This window comes from Artemia franciscana, chromosome 10, assembly GCF_032884065.1.
Source record: "Artemia franciscana chromosome 10, ASM3288406v1, whole genome shotgun sequence".
Taxonomy (NCBI): domain Eukaryota; kingdom Metazoa; phylum Arthropoda; class Branchiopoda; order Anostraca; family Artemiidae; genus Artemia; species Artemia franciscana.
The window spans coordinates 21,055,316-21,080,919 of record NC_088872.1 but is presented as its reverse complement, the minus strand read 5'-3'; the positions used below and the strand labels follow the sequence as shown (position 1 = coordinate 21,080,919).

The following is a 25,604-nucleotide window of genomic DNA, read 5'->3' as shown; positions in this document are numbered from 1 at the left end:
TGTATGCATGTTTGTTTGTTTGTAAAAAGAGCGTTTGCATATGACGTCATTATTAGTATATACGGCTTTGTATATGCACAGACAATGGGAAAGCCAAGAATGTTGTATATTCGCAATTTTTACGTAGTTTGAAACACATATATAAATCTATCTATATTCAGAGGTGGGACACAGGGACACAACTACAATGGCGCGTAACTAATATGGCGCGTAACGACTTACGCGCACGGGGGGCTTGGGGGGTGGCGCGAAGCGCCACCCCAACAGCTAGTAGGGAATATAAATGACGACCGGGACACTCAAAGAGAAATTACAGACTGGGACACCGCGACACAAATGACGACCGGGACACAGGGAATATAAATGACGACCGGGACACAGGGACACAACTGCAACGGGGACGCCGGGGGGCACAGGGGGAATATAAAAATGACGACGGGGACACAGGGAATGTTCGATTAGCAATCACCATCAACAAAGCTCAAGTGCAATCATTAGAATAATGAGGTATAGATCTGAATACAGATTGTTTTTCCCATGGACAATTATATGTTGCATGTTCAAGAGTCGGTAAACCTGACAATCTATTTATATGCACAGACAATGGGACAGCGAAGAATGTTGTATATTCGCAAGTTTTACGTAGTTAAAAACATATATATATATATATATATATATATATATATATGGGCTAAATCGGGTAAGGGCTCATTCGATTCTACTTCCCTTTCTTAAAACTAACTGAAGAGCGGCAAGTCGTCCCTTCAATATCCCAAGCACTTCCAAACTTATGCCAAATCCCGCAAATCCTATTCCTGCCCCCCCCCCAGAATTTTGGCAGTCTCAGTCTTTGTAGAATATGCGGTATAAATGAATGGGAGCAAAGCATAGTACCGAAACTTACATTTTCGAATCGATGGGTTGATAGTAGTTCCCCCTCGCTATCTCGATCATCATTACTTCCATGAACAAGAAAGTAGACTATTTAAAGATAATCAATCGATTATTCCTCAGAGATGATAACCTAGTCAGCATTATTGCTTGCTAAAGCAGTATTTTCAAATATGCAGTTTACACATTGGTAATAACCAATTTTTTATTACGCTAAAATTCAAACAGAAGAAAATCTGTAAGCACATGCTTAAGTAGCAAACTATTTAAAAAGGTGTTGGTGCTGTATTCGCTTTTCCTTTTTAATTTTTTTCTTTTTCACAGCTGTACGTGACGTCACAGCTTGTACGTGACGATCAAGACTGTAGAACAGCTCTTTCCATTCAGGACTTTCTCTAATGTGTTCATTCAAAAGAGCTTCTCGGTTTTCTACTACGAGACTATCCATATTTTGAGACACAGCTTTTCTTCCTTGAGTCAATGATATACTTCTTAAGAAACTAAACGCATTTTCCAGATATGATGCAACTTTCTTTTTAATCTTTCTTGAAGCGCCATCAATATGAATCCCGTGAATCAGATAAGTATTAGAATTCGAAGATCTTTTGGGACACTTACCAAGAGCGATTGTAGGCCAGATCTTTTTAACTTCATCATATATACACTTACGGAACTTTAAGGAGTAGGTGGCAAATATTTAATAGTGAACACAGCGAGGAGCAATATCACAATCCTGAGTCCCAACAACTTTTCTCGGTTTATCAACCTCTTTTATCTGTTCATCATCTATCTTCCGTTTAAAAACAGTTGGTATTTCTGAATCATAGCAAAACGGATTTTCATAGCTAAAGATCGTTTCGTTCAAGTGTAGAGGGAGTACACTTTCTCGTCTGGAAGGGCATGAAGAAACACTATGATGCTTGGAGGCGCAATTACAGCATCCAGTTTTTCGTACTATCAAGCGTTGTGGCGGTGTACAGGGTGCTGACACATGTCCTGGCTCCGTCTAAAAAAAAAATTCTTTAAATATAAACTGTCTGTAAACATATGTAAAACTGTTCAAACTGACAGCTTGTCATTTTATATAAACAATTTTTCGAACTGTTACAAATTGACAGCTAAAAAAAACGATAAAAATTATCGTTGAAATGTGGTTGTCTAGTTTAATTGCAACCGTCTGGGACATCGGTTGCCAGCAGTGGCAATTTTTTATTCAGATTTTATTAGAACATTAGAGGAGAAAATTAGTTCGTATATTTTCTTTAAGAAATTAGATGGCGATAACTCAAAGTTAGCAATTCAGTTACTTTTTCGAATAAGCAATCGACAGAATTTGAAGCGAAAAACAGACAAGTCAAAACGTAAGTTACTTTCTAAACAAACCAAGTACTTCATTGAAAGTACAAAAGGTAAGATAATGTACCCGTTTACCACCGTGCTACCTATTCACCAGTACTATCATATTGGCGAGATACCAGAATTCAGAAGCCAACCTATGTCAATAAGAAGTAACATCAAGCTCTAAGTAGCTTTCTCTGTGTGCCAGTAAGTAGCTTGCTAATACCATCTACTTGGGTAATTAAAAAACTAAATGGCGATATTATTCATATAGAAGTTACAAAATTTTTCAATCGCCATAGAGGACGCCAACACGGAGTATAATTACTGAAATTTAGTATACTGTAAGTCAAAATTATCGTTACTTAGACTAAAGATCATGTTTATAGTTGGGGATAACTGGGAAAATTTACTTTATTTTTATTTTTTTGTGAGAAGGGTGGGGGAGGCGGAGGAAGGGTGAGAAGGGTGGTGTATTGTAGGGATTTATACGGACTTAACGAAGAAGCAACAGTCTCTGTTCAGCATTACGAGGCTTTTTTTTAAATCTGAGTTAGCTGTTGATTTCCATTAAATATTTCTAAGGTTTTAGAACCACTCCTATTTTTCAATACAATAAACAACATATAGAGCAGTGGTTTTAATCTATTTTGGCCCATGCCCCACCTAAGCAGTTCTAAATTCTTATGCCCCCTCGTGATTTTAAAATTTTGTTATTTAGAATTTTAATAGTATTCGCCCGAAAGAAGCTTAAAAGGACAGGGGGATTTTGAGTTCAAATATAAGAAATATTCGTTTCTTTTAACCCAGTCCCTTTTTTTCACATATAGCTTTTTTGGCAATCATTAAAAAATAAAAAATGAAAGGGAGAAAACATACTGATAAATGGTAGCGCCTCCAAACATCTGGGCATCGGACCGGTCCATGTCCCTGCATCTTACATATACAGCATATTATTCTTAGGTCATGCCGGCACCTGGAACACATTTCTTGATATTTGGGCGTCCTTGTACCACACTGCAAAAAATAAAAGGACTTAATTAACTACACAATGAAAATAGTGATTATTATTTAAAAAAAGATGAAAAAGAAAAGGTACCGAATAACCCAGTAATTATTCACTCTCTTTCAACTACAAACCTGATGTCAATTGGAGCCAAACTTCAAGTCTGGTCACAATAAACTAAATATCGCTAAAACTTCTGCAAGCACCATTGATGGTATTAACATACATACTTTTTCTGCATAAAGGTTAACAGAGTATCTTTGTTTGCCCATGCTTAGGGGCATTTATTCCCCCATCCACCTCTCAGATGGCTTCTCATCTGTCCGATTCCCATTTCCCATTTCTTTAAACTAAAATAAAAATTTTCAAATTTGGCTACAAGAGAGACTGAGCGATACGGTTACATATGTACACTGTCAGTGACTGAAGAGATCCTGAAAACCAAGCTGTTTATCTGTATGACTGTGGACACGTTTTTACTTTGAAAATCCCCTGTACAAATTCTTTAATTTCAAAAATGACATATTTTGGGTCATATCCGTTGGAACAAAGATAAAATAGTAGTGGCATTTGGTGTAAGTAGATTTGAGTTATCCTTCTACGCTCCTCAGCTATTGCCGAGATTGGGTCCCCAAAAATGCCCTATCTTCCGATCTAGGATTAGAGGTTGGAAAGAGCCTATCGCTTAGTATCATGACTACACTGACGATGTAAGAGTTTTATCAAAATTGGCCAGGGATCAAGCTGAGAATAGTGAAAATGCAGAACAAGTTCGACTTGCTTGTCTTTTTATTCTTCCTATATTTTCCATTCCAGAAATAGTACCCAAAGTGCCTTTTTGGGGTGCTATATACCACTTTGTGACCGCGTCATCGATTCAATTATATAAAAAGGGATTAGATATAAAAACTAGCTTTCAAATGACTCCTTAGACAGCTCTCTGTGATGTTCTTGTGCCCAGCTAGTGGCGAAGAAATAAAAAGAAAAAAAGAGGAAATATCAGTGCTAGCCCACGCATGCAAAAAAACAACTCATTGTTATTAAAGGCAGGGGGGCTGAAACATCTCTGGTTGGGGTTTTAGACAACGTCAATTCCAATGGTGTACTTCTCATTTTGCTGCGATTTCATTTTACAGAGTTTTCAAGCTCTTTTTCGAAAAATTTGTTTTCAAAGTAAAATTTCACCATTATGATGAATCAAATAATAGTTATCATTACTGAATCAGCAACAAAAGGCATTTTTCACTAATCTTTTTGGAAACACACTGAATATCTTATTTGGAAGAAACTAAACTTCTTTTATGACCCGGTCATTAGGCTATGCCGAAACAGGATATGAATTAATAATTCCACAGTTAGCTCTAGCACTGAAACTAGATTTTAAAAAAAATACAACTGCTTAGTGAATATACAATACCTATTGTGATCACCCAATTAATGCCAAAATTCATCAATAGTAAAACACAAGAGTTGGAGAAGTTTCAATATTTGGGAGGAAGGAGGAATAATATGTGCTTTCCAGGGCGAGGCTGGGTTTCCAGAAGCCCATTGTATTAACAGTGGTATATCTAAGGTATATCACTTACAACACGAAGCTGCTCAATTTAATGCTAAGTGGAGTTAGGGGCAAAAATTACTTTCTGGACAGACTTTCTGTGATATTGCATAAAATAAAATAATATCACTTCATAAAATAATCATTTCAAGCCCAGATTTACTATTTTCACTCAATAGTAAAAAAAATACGGCAAAAAAAAAAATATAATTTAAAAAAAGTAGCAGAGCCAGATGAATGAAACTTTCAGGAATCAGCTGAAATATCAACTCCTGAAAAATCTTTGAAAGTTTCATCTACCTTGTTCATCCGATTGCCTTTAAAATATCAAAAAATTATTGTCCAGAAAGCGACAATTTACCCTAGTGCTAAAAGCCTCACGAATTTATAGCTTTACAAACGCAACTATCAATGAGCCCCTTGAAACTATCAATGAGCCCCCTTAAAACTATCAATGAGCCCCCTTGAAACAATAGGAGTGGACTCCTTCAACTAAAAGATCGAAGTCAATGCTGATTTACTTCTAAAAATGCCCGAATTTCTACTAATTGAGGTTTTCCCTGTTGAGTCAGCTAGAATAATCTATCTCCATCGATGATACCGTTTCCAGACTTGTAGTCTAAATTTTCTAGGGTTACAATGTCATTTTGAGAATTTATCCTCTTAAAACGACTCTTTTTTAGCTATGTCGCGAAATTAACATACAAGCTCAAAATACAGTTAGATTTTAAAAATTGAAGTGATAGCTTCAAAAACTAGACTTGAGATCGCATCTTTGAAACGTAAAAGAACTCGGGATCGAAATTGGTAAAGTTTTAAATAATTGGACCTGACAAGTTTAGGTTACCAACTCAATCGACCTTGTCCAGACCAATCTAAAAGAAAATTTATTCCGCCTCTATCCGCTCACCTTTACACACAGGCATAAACACTAAGCCATTCTCTCACTAAACATCCTCCACCTAAATATCTAGTGTTTTCCCAAAAAGGATGCCTTCATGAATATATATGCTCGTGGTCAACTTTTGTCTTCTATTGATATAGTTTTAATTAAAATGTAAGTGTCCCCCCTCTTCTACAGGTCTATGAACAATTGTGGGATTACAACATTCTATTCATTGTATGAATAAATATTATGTATCTTACTCTTTTTTTCAGTATTTCGCAAAGCCAAAGTTTGCAGAAATTTCACCAAGTATTAAAAAAGGGAACAATAATATTTACCTGTAAACACAATGCAAGTTGACATTGGAATCGATTGTGACCAACACCTCCACACATTGAGCAAATGATTGGTTTGATCGGATCTGGGCATTCTCTAAATGGGTGGCCAACTTGATTACAGTTACTACATCGCCCTTTATAGGTGTTGAAATATCTATTTCTCCTAAAATCTTTATATTTATCAGCAGGATCTATTTTCCATAGCTCTTTGTCTGAAAAGCAGATCATACAAAAAAGATCAGGTCTTGTCTGTTCATTGGAATCAGTTATCGAACAATGTGATAAGGGTTTGAAAGAACTTATTCTTCAGTAGTAAAAAAAAGTATATACAAAATAGATTCGTCAGTTGGTTCTTAATAATCTCAAGCAAATAGTTGAGGAATGTGAATAAGACTTTCAGAGATTTTAAGGATTTGATTTTTGAGGATTTACTGGAAGTTTCAGTCACCTGGTTCAACTACTTTCTAAAAACTATCAAAGAGATTTTGTCCAAATCTCTTTTGACACAAAGCTTTTTACACAAGAGCAATCCTAATAATTATACAAAAGAAGTAAGCTTTCAACTCAAATAGTTAAAAACGAGTGTACAATTAAACAGTTTCAGCAAGTGTGCTTGTCCAGTTTTTTTTTGTTTTTTTTCCAAAGATTGTCATTGCTTCATTTTTTATTTCATAAGAACATACTTTTGTGATAAATTAGTAAAAGACGATTGTTGATACCACATTGTAAGTAAAGGGCGGCCTGCATAAATAGGAACAAAAACCCTAAGAAAAATTACACATTACTAGGATTTTTTAAAATATAAAATTGGTGCAATATCTGGAATAAAGAAGAAACCTTTTGTTTCCCAGTTGAAATACTTCAATGTTCACAAACTCTAAGTCTCAATGACAGATTCAGCTGAGGAGGAAAGGCCGTTTTCCAACTGAAAAGGCTCTCAACCCATCATTTGCCATTCATACATTCTTCCCTCTAAAGTAAAACTCTAAATCTAAAGATTTTGTAAAACTAATTTGCTTCAAAAGGAAAAATTTTGCCCGACTTTAATGTGTCAAAAGAAGTAGGGCTTATAGTTGGCATAGTTTCTACGGAGCCATATCTACTAAGGCATTTGGCATGTTCCAAACAACAACAAACTGAAGAGGCAAAATTTAATTGTTTTGTGAAAGCTTTGCTCAATAGATCCAGGCCAATAATTTTGGCTCTATTCAAATCTTTATTAGTGATACAACCTTTAAATAACCCTTGATTTAGCCTTGTCATGAGTAAATTCCATTAAATAAATGTCATTACCCTAAAATTAAGAGAAAAAAATTTTTCGCCATTGAAGAGGTAATTTTCTTTTTTCTTTGAAGTTTGTAAAAGATGACTTGAACATTAAAATAAATTATTTTGGCTACAGTGTCACAATTAAAACCACACTAAAAGATTTATCATACCTTTAGGTAATTGTCTAATAGCCATATCTATATCACATAAGTCTTTTGTATTATTGTAGAATTGCTTCATGTCATCAGTCCAACTTCTAGGTACTCTGTCCCCTTCTCCATCTTGCTGTTCAACAAACACTGACTGGTTTACAATTGCATCAATTTTCCTCAATATATTAGTGTGTTCACTTGCCAACGTCCCTTCTATATTTAGAGATATATCTGAATCTAGATTTGTTATGTCGCGCATGTGGATTTCTTCATCTGAATCAGATTCGAATACAACATGTTGTTTCTTTTTCTTGTTTTTGGCCAATTCCGTTTTATCTTTTTCAAACCCAAAATGAAGTCTTAGAAAACTTCTTTCACCACTGGTTAGCGGGTCGTCGTCCTTTTTTTTATAAAAAGAAGAAACACCTGTCCTTGTCTTCATTACTGATGGTTTGTCTTTATTTACCTCTGTTGGTATAATAGAAACATCTGAATCTGAGTCAATATGGATTATGTTTTTATTTGACTCATTTGCAGAAATACAGACAATATCTTCATCAGAGTCAGAGAGTATTACCGTGGTCGCTTTGGAACTAGAAGATATACATTTGGATTGTACTGAGTATTTTGACCCCTCCTCTATTATGTAAATAGCATCTTCTTCTAAACTTCGAAAGTGTCCTGCTGTATGAGATTGAACTGCTACAAAATTGTCTTCTGCCGTGTATGATTCTGTAACACAAGAGCTAGATAATGCAGTAGATGATGCTTCTCCTGTTGGCCCTGAACATTCTTCATAAATTTCATGATGAATCTTAGCATATAAGGCTGCTTCTATTTCTTGTAAATCAAACTCGTCCAGCTCATCTATATCCATTTTCTGAAATTAAGGTTGAATAAATATCATTAGTTACTTCATTAGAAAAAAAAGTACATTTTCACTATACCCTTTTTCAATTTCTACGAGGGGGTGGGATCCTTGGGACCAAAAGAAAAGAGAATATTACAATGTTTTACAATGTTACAAAAAGTAACACTGGCATTATAGTTTCCTTAAATGTTTCTGTTTTTATACCAAACAAGATTGGTTGCCAAAAGGAGATGTCTAAGGAAAGGCTGAGAGTATTAAGTTAAAACCTTCAAGGTATGTTGAGATGTTGAAGAGGTAAGATATTATTTTAAAAAAAAAACTCTATTACAAGCCCACAAAGGGCTGAATTCGGATTTCGGAGTCGAGAAATCATATGGTTACGCTAAAACTGGCAAAATACAAAAAAGAAACAACAACGAAGAAGAAAAATCATTTATGAGTCAATAATTAAACTGTAAAAAGTCAATTAAAAAGTTAAAAAGAGAAAAATTGGTCAAATTTAACATAAACAAATACAAGTCAGAAAAAAAATAAAAAGGACATTAAAAAGGGTACGGGAGCAAAAGAAGCAAAAAAAAATGAAGCAAATATATATATATATATATATATATATATATATATATATATATATATATATATATATATATATATATATATATATATATATATATATATATATATATATATAAGGGATACACGTCCTAGGAGTTACAAAGCTTCTCCCAGCAATGGATTAAATTGCATGGCGAAACAGAGCACTATCGTGGGAGGATCCTCTATAGGAGGACAACTGCGGCAGGGCGAAAGATTTAGATCTATGGACAAGAGCTTCTACAAAGGGTTTCCTCGACCCTTTTGGGGTACCTCCAAGACTGCGGACCTTGCGGTCAACTCTGTTCCCACGTGAGGAGTGACGCCCCTGGAGGAAATTATAGCCTAGTAAAAGACACAAGTTTCGCACGGGATTCTGATTAATGGACAATTCTTCTAGGCTTGGTCCGTTTTGACGGGCGTTTTGGGGGCTGAAAAACCTCTTCCTAGCTGATTTGTCTACTATGGGTTGCCTTCCCATTGTGGCAAAAAATTTGTAGGCATGAATATATAATGAGTCAGAGGCATTAGGTTTGGGACTGTCTATGCAGGATTTCGATTCTTGTTGGTAGATTAAATAAAAAAAAAGTTTTTTTTAAATGAAAGTAAGGAGCAACATTAAAACTTAAAACGAGCAGAAATTACTCCGTATATGAAAGGGCTTTTCCTCCTCAACGCCTAGCTCCTTACGGTAAAGTTTGACTCTTCTCTTAGCTCTATTTTTAAAACAGTAAGAAAATTTAGCGTAAAGAGCGGGGCCTTGAGGAGGAAAAGCCCCTTTCATGTACGGAGTAATTTCTGTTCGTTTCAAGTTTTAATGTTGCTCCTTATTTCATTTAAAAAAAAAACTTTTTTTTTAATTTAATTTCTGGACGTTTTGAATTAATGCATGTTTTGATCTTGGATCTCCGCACATAAATAATTAAACCAAAATTTGCATATTAATTAATTGCAATTAATCGGAAGATTTTGAGAAAAAAGGAGCGAGGGAGGTCTAGTTGCCCTCCAAGTTTTTGACTACTTAAAAAAGAAACTAGAACTTTTAATTTTATACAAACGTTTTCATGGGTAAAAAATATACGTAACTTACGAATTAACTTACGTAACGAACTTCTAAATTCGTATGTTTTTATTGCGTATATGAGGGGTTTCAGCCTTCGTCGCTCTTTAACACTAAAGCTTATATTTTGTCCCAACTCCTTAAGAATGACCTCTGAATCACAAAGGCCCTAGAATAAATGGCTCAAATTACTAAAAATACTTTAGCGTAAGAGTGAGAGATAACGAGGAGGTAAACCCCTCATATGCGTAATAATTTTTGTTCCTTTTAAGTTTTAATGCTGCTCCTTACTTTCAGTACAAAACACTTTTCATATTTATTTTTTCATTGTTTTTTTTCAAATAATGCTAGAAAATCCTGCGCCCCTTCATTGAAATTCTCTTCCCCCATGAGAAGTTTCTCAATGGAAATATCCTCCCACGTAACCCACCCCCCTCAACTCTCCCCCTCCCTAAACCAAACAAAATCCCCCTGAAAACGTCTGTACACTTCCTAGCAACCATTAATATATGTAAACACAGGTCAAAGTTTGCAACTTGCAGCCCCTCCCACGGGGACTGTGGGGGAGTAAATCGTCCCCAAAGACATAGTTATTAGGCTTTTCGACTATGGTGAATAAAATGGCTATCTCAGAATTTCGATCCGCTGACTTTTGGAAAAATGAGCGTGGGAGGGGGCCTAGGTGCCCTCCAATTTTTTTGGTCACTTAAAAAGGGCACTAGAACTTTTAATTTCCGTTAAAATGAGCCCTCTCGCGACATTCTAGGACTACTCAGTCAATACGATCACCCCTGGGAAAAAAACAAACAAAAAAAACAAATAAACACGCATCCGTGATCTGTCTTCTGGCAAAAAACGCGAAATTCCACATTTTTGTAGATATGAGCTTGAAACTTCTACAATAAGGTTCTCTGATACGCTTAATCTGATGGTGTGATTTTCGTTAAGATTGTATGACTTTTAGGCGGTGTTTCAGCCTATTTTCTAAAATGAGGCAAATTTTCTCAGGCTCGTAACTTTTGATGGGAATAACTGATCTTGATGAAACTTATATATTTAAAATCAGCATTAAAATGCAATTCTTTTGATGTAATTATTGGTATCGAAATTCCATTTTTTAGAGTTTCGATTACTATTGAGCCGGGTCGCTCCTTACTACAGTTCGTTAACACAAACTGTTTGAAAAGCATCACCAGGTGCTGAAAACCATGTTGTGACCAAGACAGACCCAGGATTGCACAAAACCTCCATGCATACTGGAGGTCCTAGGGACTTCTTGTCCGGTTCTAAGCCGGCTTAAGTGTTTCTTTTAGGCTTGAGAAGATATGTTGATTCCCGTCCTAAAATTGTATCTGGGATCATTGCTTTTCCTGAGGCGAAAATAATTTCAATGATTTAAAGAACATAAAAATTGGAATTTGGAAAGTTACGCAGTTAAAAAATGACTATCGTATCGACATTTGACTGACGAATTCAGACGATTCAAACTGGACTTGTTAGCAGTTTCAGAAACTCATATCCCAGGGGTAGGAAGCATGAAATTAGGTGATGTAGAATTTATTTACTCAGGCAGGAAGGATGGGGTACATAGAAAGGACTATGGCTCAAGATAAATAAGGAAGCTGCTAAGTCTTATTTAGGCTGAGAAGGTATTAATAATAATGGGAAAATAATAAATAATAATAAAAATAAATAAAAAGGGCGCAACAATCTAGTTATAACCAATACGGTTTGGTCATAAAATGGCCCATAAGTTGAAATGGTATTCACATAATGGTAAGAAACCAAACCTTAATGATTATGTAGTAGCAAACCGAAGACTGACAGGATCAATACAAGATGCTATTATTGACGTTAAAAGTAAGCATCACCATCTAGTAGTGTCAAGAGGGTTAATTTAAAGCTGAAATTTCGGAAGGGGAACTACCTCCTGGGATTTTTATGATGTTGGTAGACTCCAGGATGAGAATTTGAGAGAATATTTTCGGAAACAGTCGAATACTAAATTTGAGAGTTTAAAATTTGACAATATGGAAGATGGTTGGAACAATTTTAGAAAAGCAATTTGTGAAGTTGCTGATGATGTCTTAGGGGAGAAAATTAAGACTGCAGCTATGAATATTAGTGAAAAAGCTTCATGTTTAATAGAGAGGAATTATCTGAGTGATAGATCATCGGAAAACAAAAGTAATGTAAAGAAATTACCGAGGATCTAGAAGAAGCAGCTAGACGGCATAATAGTAAAATATTGTACTGACATGTTAATAAATTGAGAGGGAGTAGTCAATCCGGACTTGTCCAAGTTACAGATAGGCACGGGGTCGCAATTAGTGATACGGGAACAGTTAAAGAGAGATGGGCGGAACATTTTGAGAGTATGCTAAACCGAGTAATAGTTGCAGGAAAAGATATAGAGAAAAATGAAAAAGTTTGTAATACCTTGGATGTGAAGGAAGATTTGTTTAGTAAGGAAGAGTTAGCGACAGCACTAAAAGGATTAAAAAATAATAAGGCTCCAGTTGCTGATAGCATGGTAAATGAGTATCTTATATATGGTGGCTCTAAGGTTAGAAATATGTTGCTGTAGATTATGAATATGGTTTTTGAAAAAAGGGAAGCACCTAATGATTTTAGGAAAACCTTAATTAAACCGCTGTATAAAAAAGGTGATCAGATTGAGCGTCGTAATTATCGAGGCATTAGCCAGGTCTCTGTAGGTAGCAATACTTAGTAATATGATACTATTTAGACTGAGAGATGCTGTAGACAAAATTTTAAGAGAAGACAGTGTGATTTTAAAAAGGCAGAGGATGTGTCGACTAATTGAGAAGTGCCTTAGTTGTCAAACAACATTGGTCCTCAGTTTTATAGATTATGAGCAATTCGATTCTGTCGATAGAACAGCTTTAGCAAAGGTCTTATTCTTGTATGGTCTACCAGACAAAAACATTATAGTGATTAGTGCTATGTACGAGAATAATACTGCTGCAGTTAAGGTAGGAAATGAGGTTGGCAACTGGTTTTGTATTAAATCAGGAGTTAAGTAGGGTTGTGTTTTATCCCTATTTATATGGATCATTTTGATGGACTTTGTCTTAAGGAGCACGGGAAGGCAATGAGAGACCACGGAATCAGATGGGGAGGAAAAACTATCTGGACTTAGATTATGCTGATGGTTTGAGCATCCTAGGTAAAAGTGTGAGCATAACGAATGAGCTTTTAAAGGTTTTGCGAGTTCAGGGTGCTAGAATAGGTTTAAAAATTAAAGTTAAGAAGACTAAGTCACTTAGGCTAGGAATAAGTGAATATGAAAAGGTGACGACGGGTAACGAAAATATTGATCAGGTGGCCAGTTTCACTTACCTTGGTAGTATTATTAGTAAAGACGAAGGGAGCAGTAAAGATTTTAAAAGTAGTATAGCCAAGGGTCAGGGTGTTTTTTTCATAGTTAAAAAAAAGGTTTAGAAGTACAGAGAGGTAAGTCTGCAAACCAAGATTAGAATATTGGAAGGTAAGGTAATGACAGTCGTCAAATATGGCTCTTAAGCATGGGTGCTCCGAAAAGTGGACGAAGATTTACCAGATGTTTTCCAGAAAAATTGCCTACGGAATGTTCCTGATACTCAGCTGACTGAGCGTATTTCAAACAGTATGTTGTACGAAAAATGTGGTTCAATCCCGCTAGCTACGGCTATAATGAAAGAAAGGTTGAGATGGCTAGGGCACGTTCTGTGGATAAAAGTTGACAGATTGCCAAAGACTGTCCTTTTCGGCCAAATCTCCAGGGCTAAACGGAAAGCAGGTCATCCTTATCTGGGGTGGGAGGATGTCCCGAAGAAAGATTTAAAAGAAATGGCAATTTCCTGGGAGGGTGTAAAGAAGGAGGCTATAAATAGATTGAAATGTAGGAGGAGCGTGTATAGCTGTGTTGGCCTCAGGCGGCTTGGTGCTGCAGTGAGTTGTTAGTAGTAGTAGTAAAAGGGACACGAAAAAAGTGTCAATAATTCAACTGTAAAGTCAATAAAAGAGTTAAAATGATAAAACTGGTCAAAAGGGGGGGACAAAATAAGTGAATAAACACAAAAAAGAGAACAGAATATAAAATATATGATAATTAAAATGGAAATTAAAAAGCAGAGGGTGGGAAACAAGCAAATAAGTGTAAGAACCTGGGCAGCACCATCGGCCAATAAAAAAAGGAGAGAGAGAAATAAAAGGAGAAAATAATTGGATTTTTATTCATTTTTTCTGTGATGAAGGGGACAAAAGTTTGTTTTTTTTTTTATCTGAAAGTAACGCAGCGAATGGGGGACAAAAGGGGGATGGGCTCAGAAATAGCTCGAGGCGGCCGTAATCTGGATGGGCAGTGACGCTTGGTGAAAATACATTCCGTCCGAGGGTTAGTTATTGTATTTTTTGCAAAACGAAACCCTCCTTCACTCAAGGGTTCCCAAACTAGCTTTTTATGGGAGCAGAGAGTATGGCACCTTGCCTTCTTTGAAAATTATTTGCAAGGCTCTTATTTGGATTGATTCAATCTTTTATCCACGTTAAGGCCAGTAGTTCAAATGAGGACACAGAAATTTCATTAGGGATAAGATTAAGAAAACAGGGCGAGGATTCAAGGAAACAAATCAGCATTATCATGAACTTAGAGAGGTTTACTGTCATGTCTAAGTCCAAGGCCTCATCTCCAGTTTCATTGAGGATGCTCATAGGGTCGCTTATTAAATTTCTGAAGCAAGTTTCAACAACCATAAAGTCACCAAAAATTCCTATCGGTCTGGAAATTCCCAAGGCTATTAATCATGACGGAAAAAAGGAGGGGACTTAGGAGAGTACCTTGGGTTATGCCATTATGGACAGGGAGATGACTTGAACAACGATTCTGGTATTTGACAACCTGCGATCTATTTGCTATGAAGGGGGCAACCAACTTCACGAGTAAGGGATCAATATTGAACTCGCTGACAAGTTTCTCAATTAAAATTGTGGTTAACAAGGTCGAATGCTCTCTGAAGGTCAATGGAAATTAAATTTAACCAGAAATTTGGCTTAACAAGGATTTTCCCCGTGTGGTCAATAAGAGAAACAAGGTAGTGGGAAGTAGAAGCGGATTTTAGGTTCCCAAATTGCCTCAGGTCAGTAAAAGGCAGGATTTTTTTCTTTAACCAGTCTGCAAGGAATCCTTCATAAACTTTCGAGAAAATAGGAGTAAGAGTAACAGGACGAACGCCTTCTAAACTAGGCTTTCTGTTTTTCTTTTTCTAAGGGGCTATGAAACCTTGTTTCCCAATTGTTGTAATTCGCCCAGACTCGGTATTCCCATTAAACAGGGAAGACAAGGGCTTAGAGAGGAACTCACCGAAGGCACTTATAACAGGAAACAGAATATCCAAAGGACAAACACTTGTTTTTCTTAGTTTTTCAATTCTTCTTTCTATCTGAGAGGGGGAAACAGTAGGAATAGAAGGGAATATGGCCCCTGTTGGTAATTGGTCGGACAATGCTGGAAGGCTCTGGACAATGGAAGCAAGGGATTTATTTAGATTATTGGCAGTAACATCAGGGGACTCGGATAGGTTGAAGATAAGCTGCTCAAGCCTCCTGCCACAGCTTTTTAACCAGGAAATATCAATTTTTTGGCTTATTAGTGAACAATTCTTCAATCTTAATTCTGTAGTATAATCCTGCCAATTTACGAATTACTCTTATAATTGATTTTCTAAATTTATTGGCTTCATCTGGTTTACCATTTTTGAAAAGCTTCAATTTGGTTCTAATTAGTGTTTTTTATAGTTTGGTTAATAAAGGATTTACCACTAAAACATCTTTTAAACCTTTTTTCTAGGAAACAAATTTGATATTTATCAACTAGCTTTTTGTGGAACATAGCCATTTTCTCATCAAGATTTTTTAAACTATAGATATCCAACCAATCTTCAGTATTCAGCCACATGCCAAAAGAAAGAAGACCAGAATTTTGAAGAGGGGATAAACACCATAGGTTATTGAGAAAGAATACTTAAAATTTGAGGAGGGGGATAAAAGAATCAAAAGACGATGACCCCCACCTAATGGGGACAGAGCTAAGGGAGGGCTGTAAAAATTATACATATTAGTTAAGATAACATCAAGAGATGTTTTTCCCCGAGTCATTGGTATTTTAACAATTTCCTTCACTTTAAGTGAGGAGCAAAAGGAATCCATTTTAAGGTCGTTGGCATCACCAACTAAAAACAGCCAGCATTGGGGCAGTTAGAAATAATAGAATCAGCACTTGTCTGCCATTGCTGGATGAATTTACGTCTTGAATCGACATTTCAGTTTGGGGAGCCAGAGGATTTCATCATACTCGGATAAACTAGGGACTCGAATAACCTTTACGTAAAGGTTACTCTTAGTAAAGAACAAAACACTGCAACCTTTTTTTCTGAGTGAGTGGTCTAAAGGATGGAGTTTAATCAACTCTGAATAATTTGGCAGGTGCAATTAATCTGGCCATGTGACTGGACTTCAGTAGTTGCTATTATATCTATTAGATTTGACTCTGAAAGCACCTCGAGTTCGGTAAGCTTTTCAAAATTAAGACTTTCAGCATTAGTAACTAAAAGTTTAAGAAAAACAAACCGATTGTGGAATTGCGATAGGGAGACTTAATAAGTTTGAGAAAGGTGGGATTTAATTTAATATTATGATGCTTTGGAGAAGAAGAGTCAGAGAAGGATTTGCCTTGGGGATTTTGAGGTAGGGTGACGGGCAAGGATGGGACGAAGCATGATGAGGAAGGTGCAACTTGTTTCCAGTTGACGATAATTGAGAACAATTAGGATTTATTACAAGACAATTATTAAATGCAAGTCACGTTGACAGGGTAGGCACAAGGGATAAAACGAATGGGCTGTAGGTGGGGTTTCGCGGGGATAGGGTAAGAAGGAGTCAAATTTTTTATAGAGAGAAAAGGGGGAGACGGGAAGGCAAGAAGGTGTTGGGAAAAGGGAAGTGGGATGGGAACTTTCTGGGAGGAGGGAGGTCGGATATACTTTGGAAAATAACGGGTGGAGGCAAAAGCCAGTCAACAACGTGTTGGGCGTATGGAGTGGATAGGGTATGCAAGAGAGTTTGTGACCAGAAGGGATATGAGTAAGAGGGGATTATGGGAAGGTTTGGGGGGCGATGGTGATTTGACTGGTCGGGAGTATATTTCTGGGTTGGAGGGGCATTTCGGGGAGAGGATACCTGGGGCATGTTGCTTTGTATCAGACTCGGACGGAAGTCAACTTTGTTCAGATGTAATAGCTCTGCATCTAGGGATTTCATGTTCCCCACAGCTCCAGGGCAAGGACTGTAAATTAAACAATTTGCCCAAAGTTTACATGCATGATTTATCATTAGGACAAAAGGAAATGTTTGATTTGAGGTGTAACCAAAAAGGCTAGAGGCATTTAGGTGAAAGTTCAAAGAATGTTAAGGGGTATGTTAAACTAAATCAATAGGCATTATACACATCCAGCTTATCAAAAAGGAAGATCTGCTAAATATTAAGAATCAGGACATGTTGAGAGGTATGTCAATAAGTATAAACCAATCTCAGCATTTCAGTCCCCAAAATAAAAAAAATCTACCTGAGACTTTGACTTGTTTTTTCTGGACAAAATTTACCCTCTCAGTTGCTACAGCTTCCATCGGTTGACTCAATATGGATGCATACCAGTATGGCTGCATTTTAGGAGTAGGTTCTACAATCAGAGTTTACTTTAAACCTCATTACTAAACCTTGTTAACCTAAACAACATTTGAATGCTTCTTTGTTCATAATGAGTCCAACTCCCTGCTACCCAGACAAATAAATTTTATGTGACCTAATTTCATATTCTGCAACTATGGGAAATGGGTTTCCAGAATGCTCAATGGATAGGATAAACATCCTTCAGAACCATTGCTGCCACCAAGGACATCAAATCAACGTTTCAGTTACTATGTCTGTTTTACAAGGACAAATACCAAGCTTGCCACCAAACTTTGCTGCAGTGGGGATTGAACAGTGGGCAGAGTATTGACAAGCAAAGCATCAATCCAATGTGCTACAACAAGGTTAAACAATCGAGTCGAGTTAAAAACGTTTGAACCAATCAGTCCATTCCCAACACAATAGTTGTCATTAAACATTGTTACCTTCTATGCTACAATTTACAGTCATACAAAAAAAAGTTCCTGGGATCTTTTTTTATAGATGCTTTGTGTAAGCACGTACCCATTATAGACAGAACATGGCTTTCAACATTTAGCTATGCTCTTGTATTAACAGGAGTCATCATCCTGCACAAGTAATCTTCAACTTCTTATCCCTGATTCATAACATATTCATGCCTTCAAAAATGAGGAACCAGCCCATTATGCATAGCAGAGCTAGGAAGAGGCCAAACAGTAAAGAAAATAAACAAACAAAACCAACAGCAATTCATAATTCTGTACAATGCTGTGGTCTTTACAAGGTTTTAATTTCCTCAAGATCAGTCAGCAATGCTGTTTGCCGTTAAAGTTCAGGTGAGGTTTATTTGTGAAAGGTCTACCCAATGCCACAATGAGGCTAAGTAGACAATGCTTTGGTTTCAGGGAAAAGGGAAAGGAGCTTATGTAGGAGTGAAAACCCATGACCATCTTACAACACTTGAAGAGATCCAACCAGTCCACGTTTGAGTATTTCATCAGTGCAGAAATTAAAATCAAAAGCTGAGTTTTTTTTTCGTATTTCTTATTTATTTTATTTATTTAATTAATTTCTTATTTTAGATACATACTCTGTTAATCTTTAATAGCACATCTTGATCCTTACTTCCTTTAAATGGAACCTAAGGCCTGCACAGAGTGATTAAAACTTAAACAAGCAGTATTTCCGAATATTTGAGGTTGGATTTTCTGATCCCTTAACCCCCAGCAAAGTGCAATAGGGTACAATAAACCATTTCCTTGAAATTTATAGAAGACTCCAAACCACTTTTAATGTTTGAGAACTTCTTTTTAAATATGAATGAATTATACCCTATTGCATTTTGCAATTGGCCTACTGGAACAGTAAAGTCAATCTGACATGAAAATATGGTTAAAATACGTGAGTGAAACTTAAAACACGTGAGTGAAAACGTACATGAGCCCATTTTTGAACGTTTCATTCGCCTAGCACTATTTTCTTTAAAATATGAAACAGTACGTGTCCAGAAAGCAATTATTTACCCTACTCTTAAATTACAAAATGCTGCTGGAGGGAAAAATTATTTAATTTTGGTAGATGTTGGATGCTATAGTAGTGAGAGGTAAGTAAATATTTACCCATTCTTTTTCTTGGGCTTACCGTATGAGCTGGATTTAATATTAAAAGATGAGATAAGTGGCAGATCATCTTACATATATATATATATATATATATATATATATATATATATATATATATATATATATATATATATATATATATATATATCGGAACATTTCTGAGGAGGTCAAACACTAAAATACTGCTAGGAGGAAGGTGAGTAAAGTTTATTAGAATAGAATTTGGTAAAAGTCTGGAATAGTAGCTCTTCAAAAGGAGACATGCTAGAACAAAAAAAGAAAATTTTTAGATTGCTTATTTATGTTAATTACTATTATTTCGTTAGTGTTGTTGAAAATTTGTTCCCCAGCCCTATCTAATGGTCTCATTTAGCCCTAAGCTATTTAAAAAAAAAAATAACATAATCAATGATGAATATTTTTGATTCAAAAACAGATAAAATGAAAAAGAAAGAAGGAAACAAGATTCAATGATACTTTTTGCATGTTAGAAAGTAAGAGTTCCCTCATTGTTGGGGGTTAGTCATTTTTATATAGTTTAGAACTATACAAGACCATTAGAGGGGAACTGGGGATGAATTTTCAAAATGCACACTAAACTAGAGAAATAAACAATGCAAAAACTTCTCTTTGTGTGTTCTAGCATTTCTCCTTCTGAAGAGGTGCTATTTTAGATCTTTACTTTATGAATACCTTGTAAGGCATTTTGAAGCATATGCCTCAACTTCCTCTCCCTCCAGAGGGCACTGACCATTGATAACCTTTAAAAATTTCATTATAAAAGATAAATTTTGTAAAAAAGATGTGCTTGAGTAGGGCACAAAGAAAGGGTTTTGAACCAAACACCTTTGCTTAATCCCAATTTACAAGGTTGAAAGGACCCCTAAAATCATTCCTGATATTTAGAAACAAAAATTTATATGGCTTTAAATTCTACTGGGATAAAAGGAATTACAACTTCAAAAGGAGATTTAAAACTTCAAACTAAGATGAAATATTTTTCTCTGACTCTAGACAGGCATTGACCTGTCATGTATGCAATCTTTTAAGCCCAAGAAATAAGAAAAGGTAGACATAATACTGGAGCAAAACCATTCTAGGATATATTACAGTATCAATGCATGACTGGGGCTATTGAAAAGGAAACAATATAAAATGTGGAAACAGCTTTTTAAAAATCTTAAAATGTTTACTTTTTCCACAATTACTAAAAGCAATTTACTTTAATCTCCTCCCCCTCCCAACAATATGCAAATTGTATAGCCCAAACCAATGACTTCATATGCATTTGTTTCAATTTATGGGAATCAAGGTTAAGCAAGAGGGATGCATGGCAAAATGAGTGGAAAATACATAACTCAAACTCAAATTAAGGTAAAGTATTTTTTATCAGAATTCCAACAGGTAAAAAAACATGTCATACATGCCAAGTATCAAACCCTAGAAATAAGAAAAGGTTAGACTCAAAGGCAATACTGGCAATGGGCATATTTCTGACCCCAGATTCACTCCTGAAAGTTTCATTCACTCAACTATTTTCCAATATGGCAATAACCCTTTAGACTACAACATCTAGAATGTCACTCAGTATTGACCTACAAATGAGGCTTTTGAAAGGGAAAGATTTTAAGAAAACCATTGTTAGCCTACTTTAATGCTATACCAAAAACTGTAGTTGACATATTTTGACATATATATATTGACATATATTTTGACACATATTGACATATATATGTATATATATATATATATATATATATATATATATATATATATATATATATATATATATATATATATATATATATATATATATGATATATAAATATATATATATATATATATATATATATATACATATATATATATATATATTATTATTATGTATAAAAGTCAGGTTGGCCTCAGAGAATATATTATGGCTATGATGTTTGACCTATGTGATTGTATGGATGAGTAGGGTTAAGGCCTCATTCAAGTGCTGATCTATATTAATCACTAATGTAGGAAAGCAGTCTTCCTCTTCTCCTACTGTCTTCCTTTTTTTTTGTGCTGTTGCATTGGTGATTTCTCTTTATATATATATATATATATATATATATATATATATATATATATATATATATATATATATATATATATATATATATATATATACATTTATATATATATATATATATATATACATGTGTGTGTACATCTTTAAATAGGCCAACGAGCCAACCAGTATTATAAGTCTAGGAGCCCACCTGGACATAAGGGAACATATCAAGAGAACTATTCTTACTTTATAATGTGCAGAATAATCATAATTAACACATTTAGCAGGGGGAGAACCTTTATCTTTGTTTCTTTCTTTTGGTTTTGCATTTTTTCTAAGAAATTCATGAACTTCTTAGAACCTATAGCCTATATGTACAGGTTATAAGCCTCTCCCCCCCCCCCTAATATGCAAGATATACCCCAAATGATATCCTAAATCTAAATATAACATTCATTTACATCGCAAATGAGCTTCATCCCCAAATTAGCCATATGGCTAATTTGGGTGTTAGCCATAAGTCATTAGCCATAAAACAACTACATTGTTTGAAGCTGTTGATGCTGACATACTGACAGAAAAGGGGTGACATTATTTTAACCAAAAAAATCCTCTCTAAAAATACCCTTCCCAGTCTCTTTGCACAGCCCTTACATTCTGGCAATAGAGGACATTCATTGAAGCTCTCCATGCAGTGTTCCACAAGTAGACATATAAGCCACTTCTTCAGCCAAAGAATCATCAATATGTGGAACCAGCTCTCTGAAGAAACAGTTTCTGCAACTTCAACTGACATGTTCAAGTCCCACCTTGATAGGGAATGGCTCTGCCAGGAGTTCCTTTACAATTGAGAAGCTGCAGTGTCCTCCCCAAGAGTCTAGATCAAACAAGTACAATCTACACCAAACAATTTTTTTTTTCCTCCATGGAGTATCACAAGGATAGAAAATCCTTATATCACTCCAAGCTGCAATTTAAGGTAATTTAAGGTATGGTGGATGTCCCTTACATTAGAAGGATGGGATGAAGTTCATTTCTAATGCAAATGAATTTTATATTTTGTTTCAGAAAGCAATTCTGACTCTGAAGGTATATCCATTTCTTAGCCACATCATAAATTTAAACTCTACCATATTTATCCTTAATCTTCATCCTAATTTGCAAATATAGGCCTATAGCCTGAATTAAAATTCCCAATGTATTTTTCCATTTCATGATTTCATCAATGCTGATGTAACTTTCAGGTCTACACAAGTCAAAACAAGATGTGACACATGGCAAAATGTCAGCCTATTAGAAATATAACTTATAATCTGGGCTAAATACTTGCACATTAGGGGGGATTGGGATTAAGTACAGTGAAAGTAGGCTACCTTCAAAATATGGTAAATACAATTTTCTTTCTAATATTATGAAGCCAGAAATCTTTTCTTAAAATTTTTCCTTCTCAATAGCCGCAAGTTTAGGCTAATACCTTATATCCTAATCTAGAATGTTATTGCATTAGATCCTGTAAAAATGATCCATCACTACTTGAGCATTAAATTCGTCAGTTGTAATTGTAAAGCCGCGTCTATAGTCGGCGTTTTCTAGAAAACTGGGACGGAAAACGGGTTATGTAGACTGCTACAGACGCTCAATTTTCCTGTTTCTGTACACGCCACAAAAAGATACCGGAGATAGCTAGCATGCCAAAAATCAGTGAAGACGTGTTTTTCCGTTATATGGGAGCCTATTCAAGCAACAAATTTGGATATAAAACCTTGGGACTTCCAAAGAAAGATAAAGAAGCTTTTAAAAACTCTCAAAAAGGGGCAAATGAAGAATCTTGTTTACTAACTGAAGTTTGGAAGGACAAATTTGTTGACCTACAGAAAAATGGGACCTAAGACTCAAACTTATATAGCCATATCAGAGGAGTTATCAAGGAGAATTTAATTTATTCCTATTGAAAAGTATTTTATTGTTATTTTTATTGTTGAAAATTTCATTGTTGAAACGTAAAGAGCTATATTAAACTTAAGACCTGCAGAAATAAGTTCTTATAATACAATTCAGTAATTTGACTGGTAAATAATAAATTGCAATTGTTTATTTTAATTCTTAAATATTAGACGTGAAAAACTTTACAACTATTCACTAAACAACCAAAAAAAAACTTTGGTAATAAAAACGGACATAGAATAATTAAAAAAGTTGCATAAAAAGAAGCTTTTCAAAGAAACATAAAGAGCCATGTTAAAATCAAGACCAGCAGAAAACTAATTTCTAATATAGAAATTAATTGTTTCTTATTGTTCAAATAATTAAAAACGAACCAGACTCCACTTCCCAAAAGAATGCGAGTCCCCTACGAAGCCATTCTTTTACTGGCAAACTAAAGCTTAATGCTGTGAATTTTGTAATCAAGACAGGACATGTGTTTTACCATTGCGCACACTCATCATAAGACAGCTGGACCATTACAATCCTTTTGAATGAGAATCGGATAGTTCTTCAGTACATAAACTACAGTTCTGTGTTCGAATTTGATGTCTTCTATATAGCTTACACAAGTTGTATAATCAGTGCTTACTATAAAATATATTAAGAATTGTGATATTTTTATAAATCTTCCTTCCCTATGTAGAAAAACGTTCAGAAAAAATGGGAAACATAACATAGATCTGGAAGTAACAGACCTTTCTAACTTTTTACTCTTGAAACTCTTTAAAATTCAGAAGTAACAGACCAATTCAGGACAGACAATGTTTTATGACAAATATTAAATAACTGTTCAAAGCAAATATTTATTGACTCTTCTACAGTAAGTCAAATGAAAAGCCATATTTTTTAAGTTTTACTAAAGTCACATTTCAAGAATCTAAGCTACTTTAAAAAATTTTGAACTTCATTCCAGATTTTTATAATTTGGCAACTCAAATTACAAGAACATTAACATTTTTACGTTTTCTTCCTTCTAATATTTCATTTTTTAAATTTTAACAGCCAATGACCTTATCCTTTTCAAGAATCTCAGCTTTTGCCACAGCTTTATAATTCTTTATTTTATTTTCTCAATTTGACAATCTTTAATTTGACAGTCTTTACACTTCCAAGAGTGTCAGTTTTTTTTTAATACTTAACAACCCTTGGACTTAATTTCGCAATTTGACAACTAAAATCATCCCTATTTCAATCATCTAAAGAAGTTCCACATTTTTACACTTTTAAAGCTTTGATTTTCCATATTTTGAGCGCACTAAGCCCTTATGCACTGAAGAAGCTCTAGTTTCTGCCAAATTATGTTATTATTACACTTCATTTTTACAATTTTAACAATTTGAATTTTAAGAATCGTAACAAACCTCACATTTTTACATTTTTAACAATCTTGAATTTCACATTTTGATAATAGAATTCCTTAGCAATTTCTAGAAACTCATCTTTTCTAAAAATTTCAGGATTCTGGACATAATTTCCCTAACTATACAACTCAAAGAATTCAAATTTCAATATTCTTAACATTTTTCGCATTTCTAACGCTTCTATTTCTTGAATACTGATAACATAAACCGTTCAAAATTTCATGAATCTCAGCTCCATTCGAAATTTCGCCACTTTTAGACTTAATTTATCTAAATTATAGCGCGTTTACACGGACGAGAATTCCCGTCGCGGACAAAGGAATTCTGGTCCACTTGAAAGGATTCCGTTCGTGAATCCGGGTAGAAAAAAAGTCTAGCGACCAGCAAGGATTCCTTTCACCGAGACCGTTTTTGACCAATTCTGCTTGATGTGTAGGCAAGAAGAACGAGAATATTTACAATTTTGTTGATTTTGGCCGACAAACAAATAACATGTCAGTAAAGAATCATCCCAAAATTACTGATTTAATCTGTTTGGTGCAGGACAAGCCTTGTATTTATGCGAGCAGTGTCATAAATACAAGGCTTGTCCTGCACCAAACAGACTACAAGAAAACAAAGCTAAAAGACTTGCTTTGGGCTGAGATTTCAGAACAGCTGAATGAACCAGGTTAGGAAATTGGAACTTTTGGGGATGGTCTACAGGCTAAAGTATGCCCTATAGTTCTATTGGTAAAGGGCCCTGACCTTTAAAAATGTGTGTGTTATAAAAGTGAAACCTTGCAAAATAGATTTTCTGCTTCGGTGCTTTTAAAAGCAGCAGCAATCAATAATGATGCTGTGGCTGCTATCATAATATTCCTGTTGGTTTCATCCATGCTTACAAAATTTTCAAATTTTCTGCCAAAAGGACAAGAATCTTTTCC

General features: G+C 35.2%; 2 protein-coding genes across 6 annotated transcripts in view; one reads left to right on the top strand and one right to left on the bottom strand.

Moving 5' to 3' along the window:
• Positions 1–1,082: 1,082 nt before the first annotated feature.
• On the bottom strand, positions 1,083–25,571 carry LOC136031905 (zinc finger CCHC domain-containing protein 7-like). Of its 5 annotated transcripts, none has more exons than XM_065711895.1 (5): positions 25,458–25,571; positions 7,454–8,315; positions 6,015–6,226; positions 3,109–3,246; positions 1,083–1,897 (listed from the first exon to the last, which is right to left on the bottom strand). In XM_065711895.1, exons 1-5 carry the CDS (start codon positions 25,554–25,556, stop codon positions 1,589–1,591), a joined length of 1,620 nt encoding a protein of 539 aa, XP_065567967.1. In that variant the 5' UTR covers positions 25,557–25,571; the 3' UTR covers positions 1,083–1,588. The 5 variants fall into 5 exon arrangements, with proteins under 5 accessions (XP_065567967.1, XP_065567971.1, XP_065567972.1 ...); XM_065711899.1 differs by lacking the exon at positions 25,458–25,571 and adding an exon at positions 22,806–22,947; XM_065711900.1 differs by lacking the exon at positions 25,458–25,571 and adding an exon at positions 22,705–22,871.
• Positions 25,171–25,604, top strand: part of LOC136032413 (uncharacterized) — a 33,495-nt gene continuing 33,061 nt past the window's right edge. The window contains exon 1 of the mRNA XM_065712723.1: positions 25,171–25,348. Within this exon, the coding sequence (XP_065568795.1) occupies positions 25,171–25,348 (178 nt within the window). The remainder of the gene's footprint in view (positions 25,349–25,604) is intronic.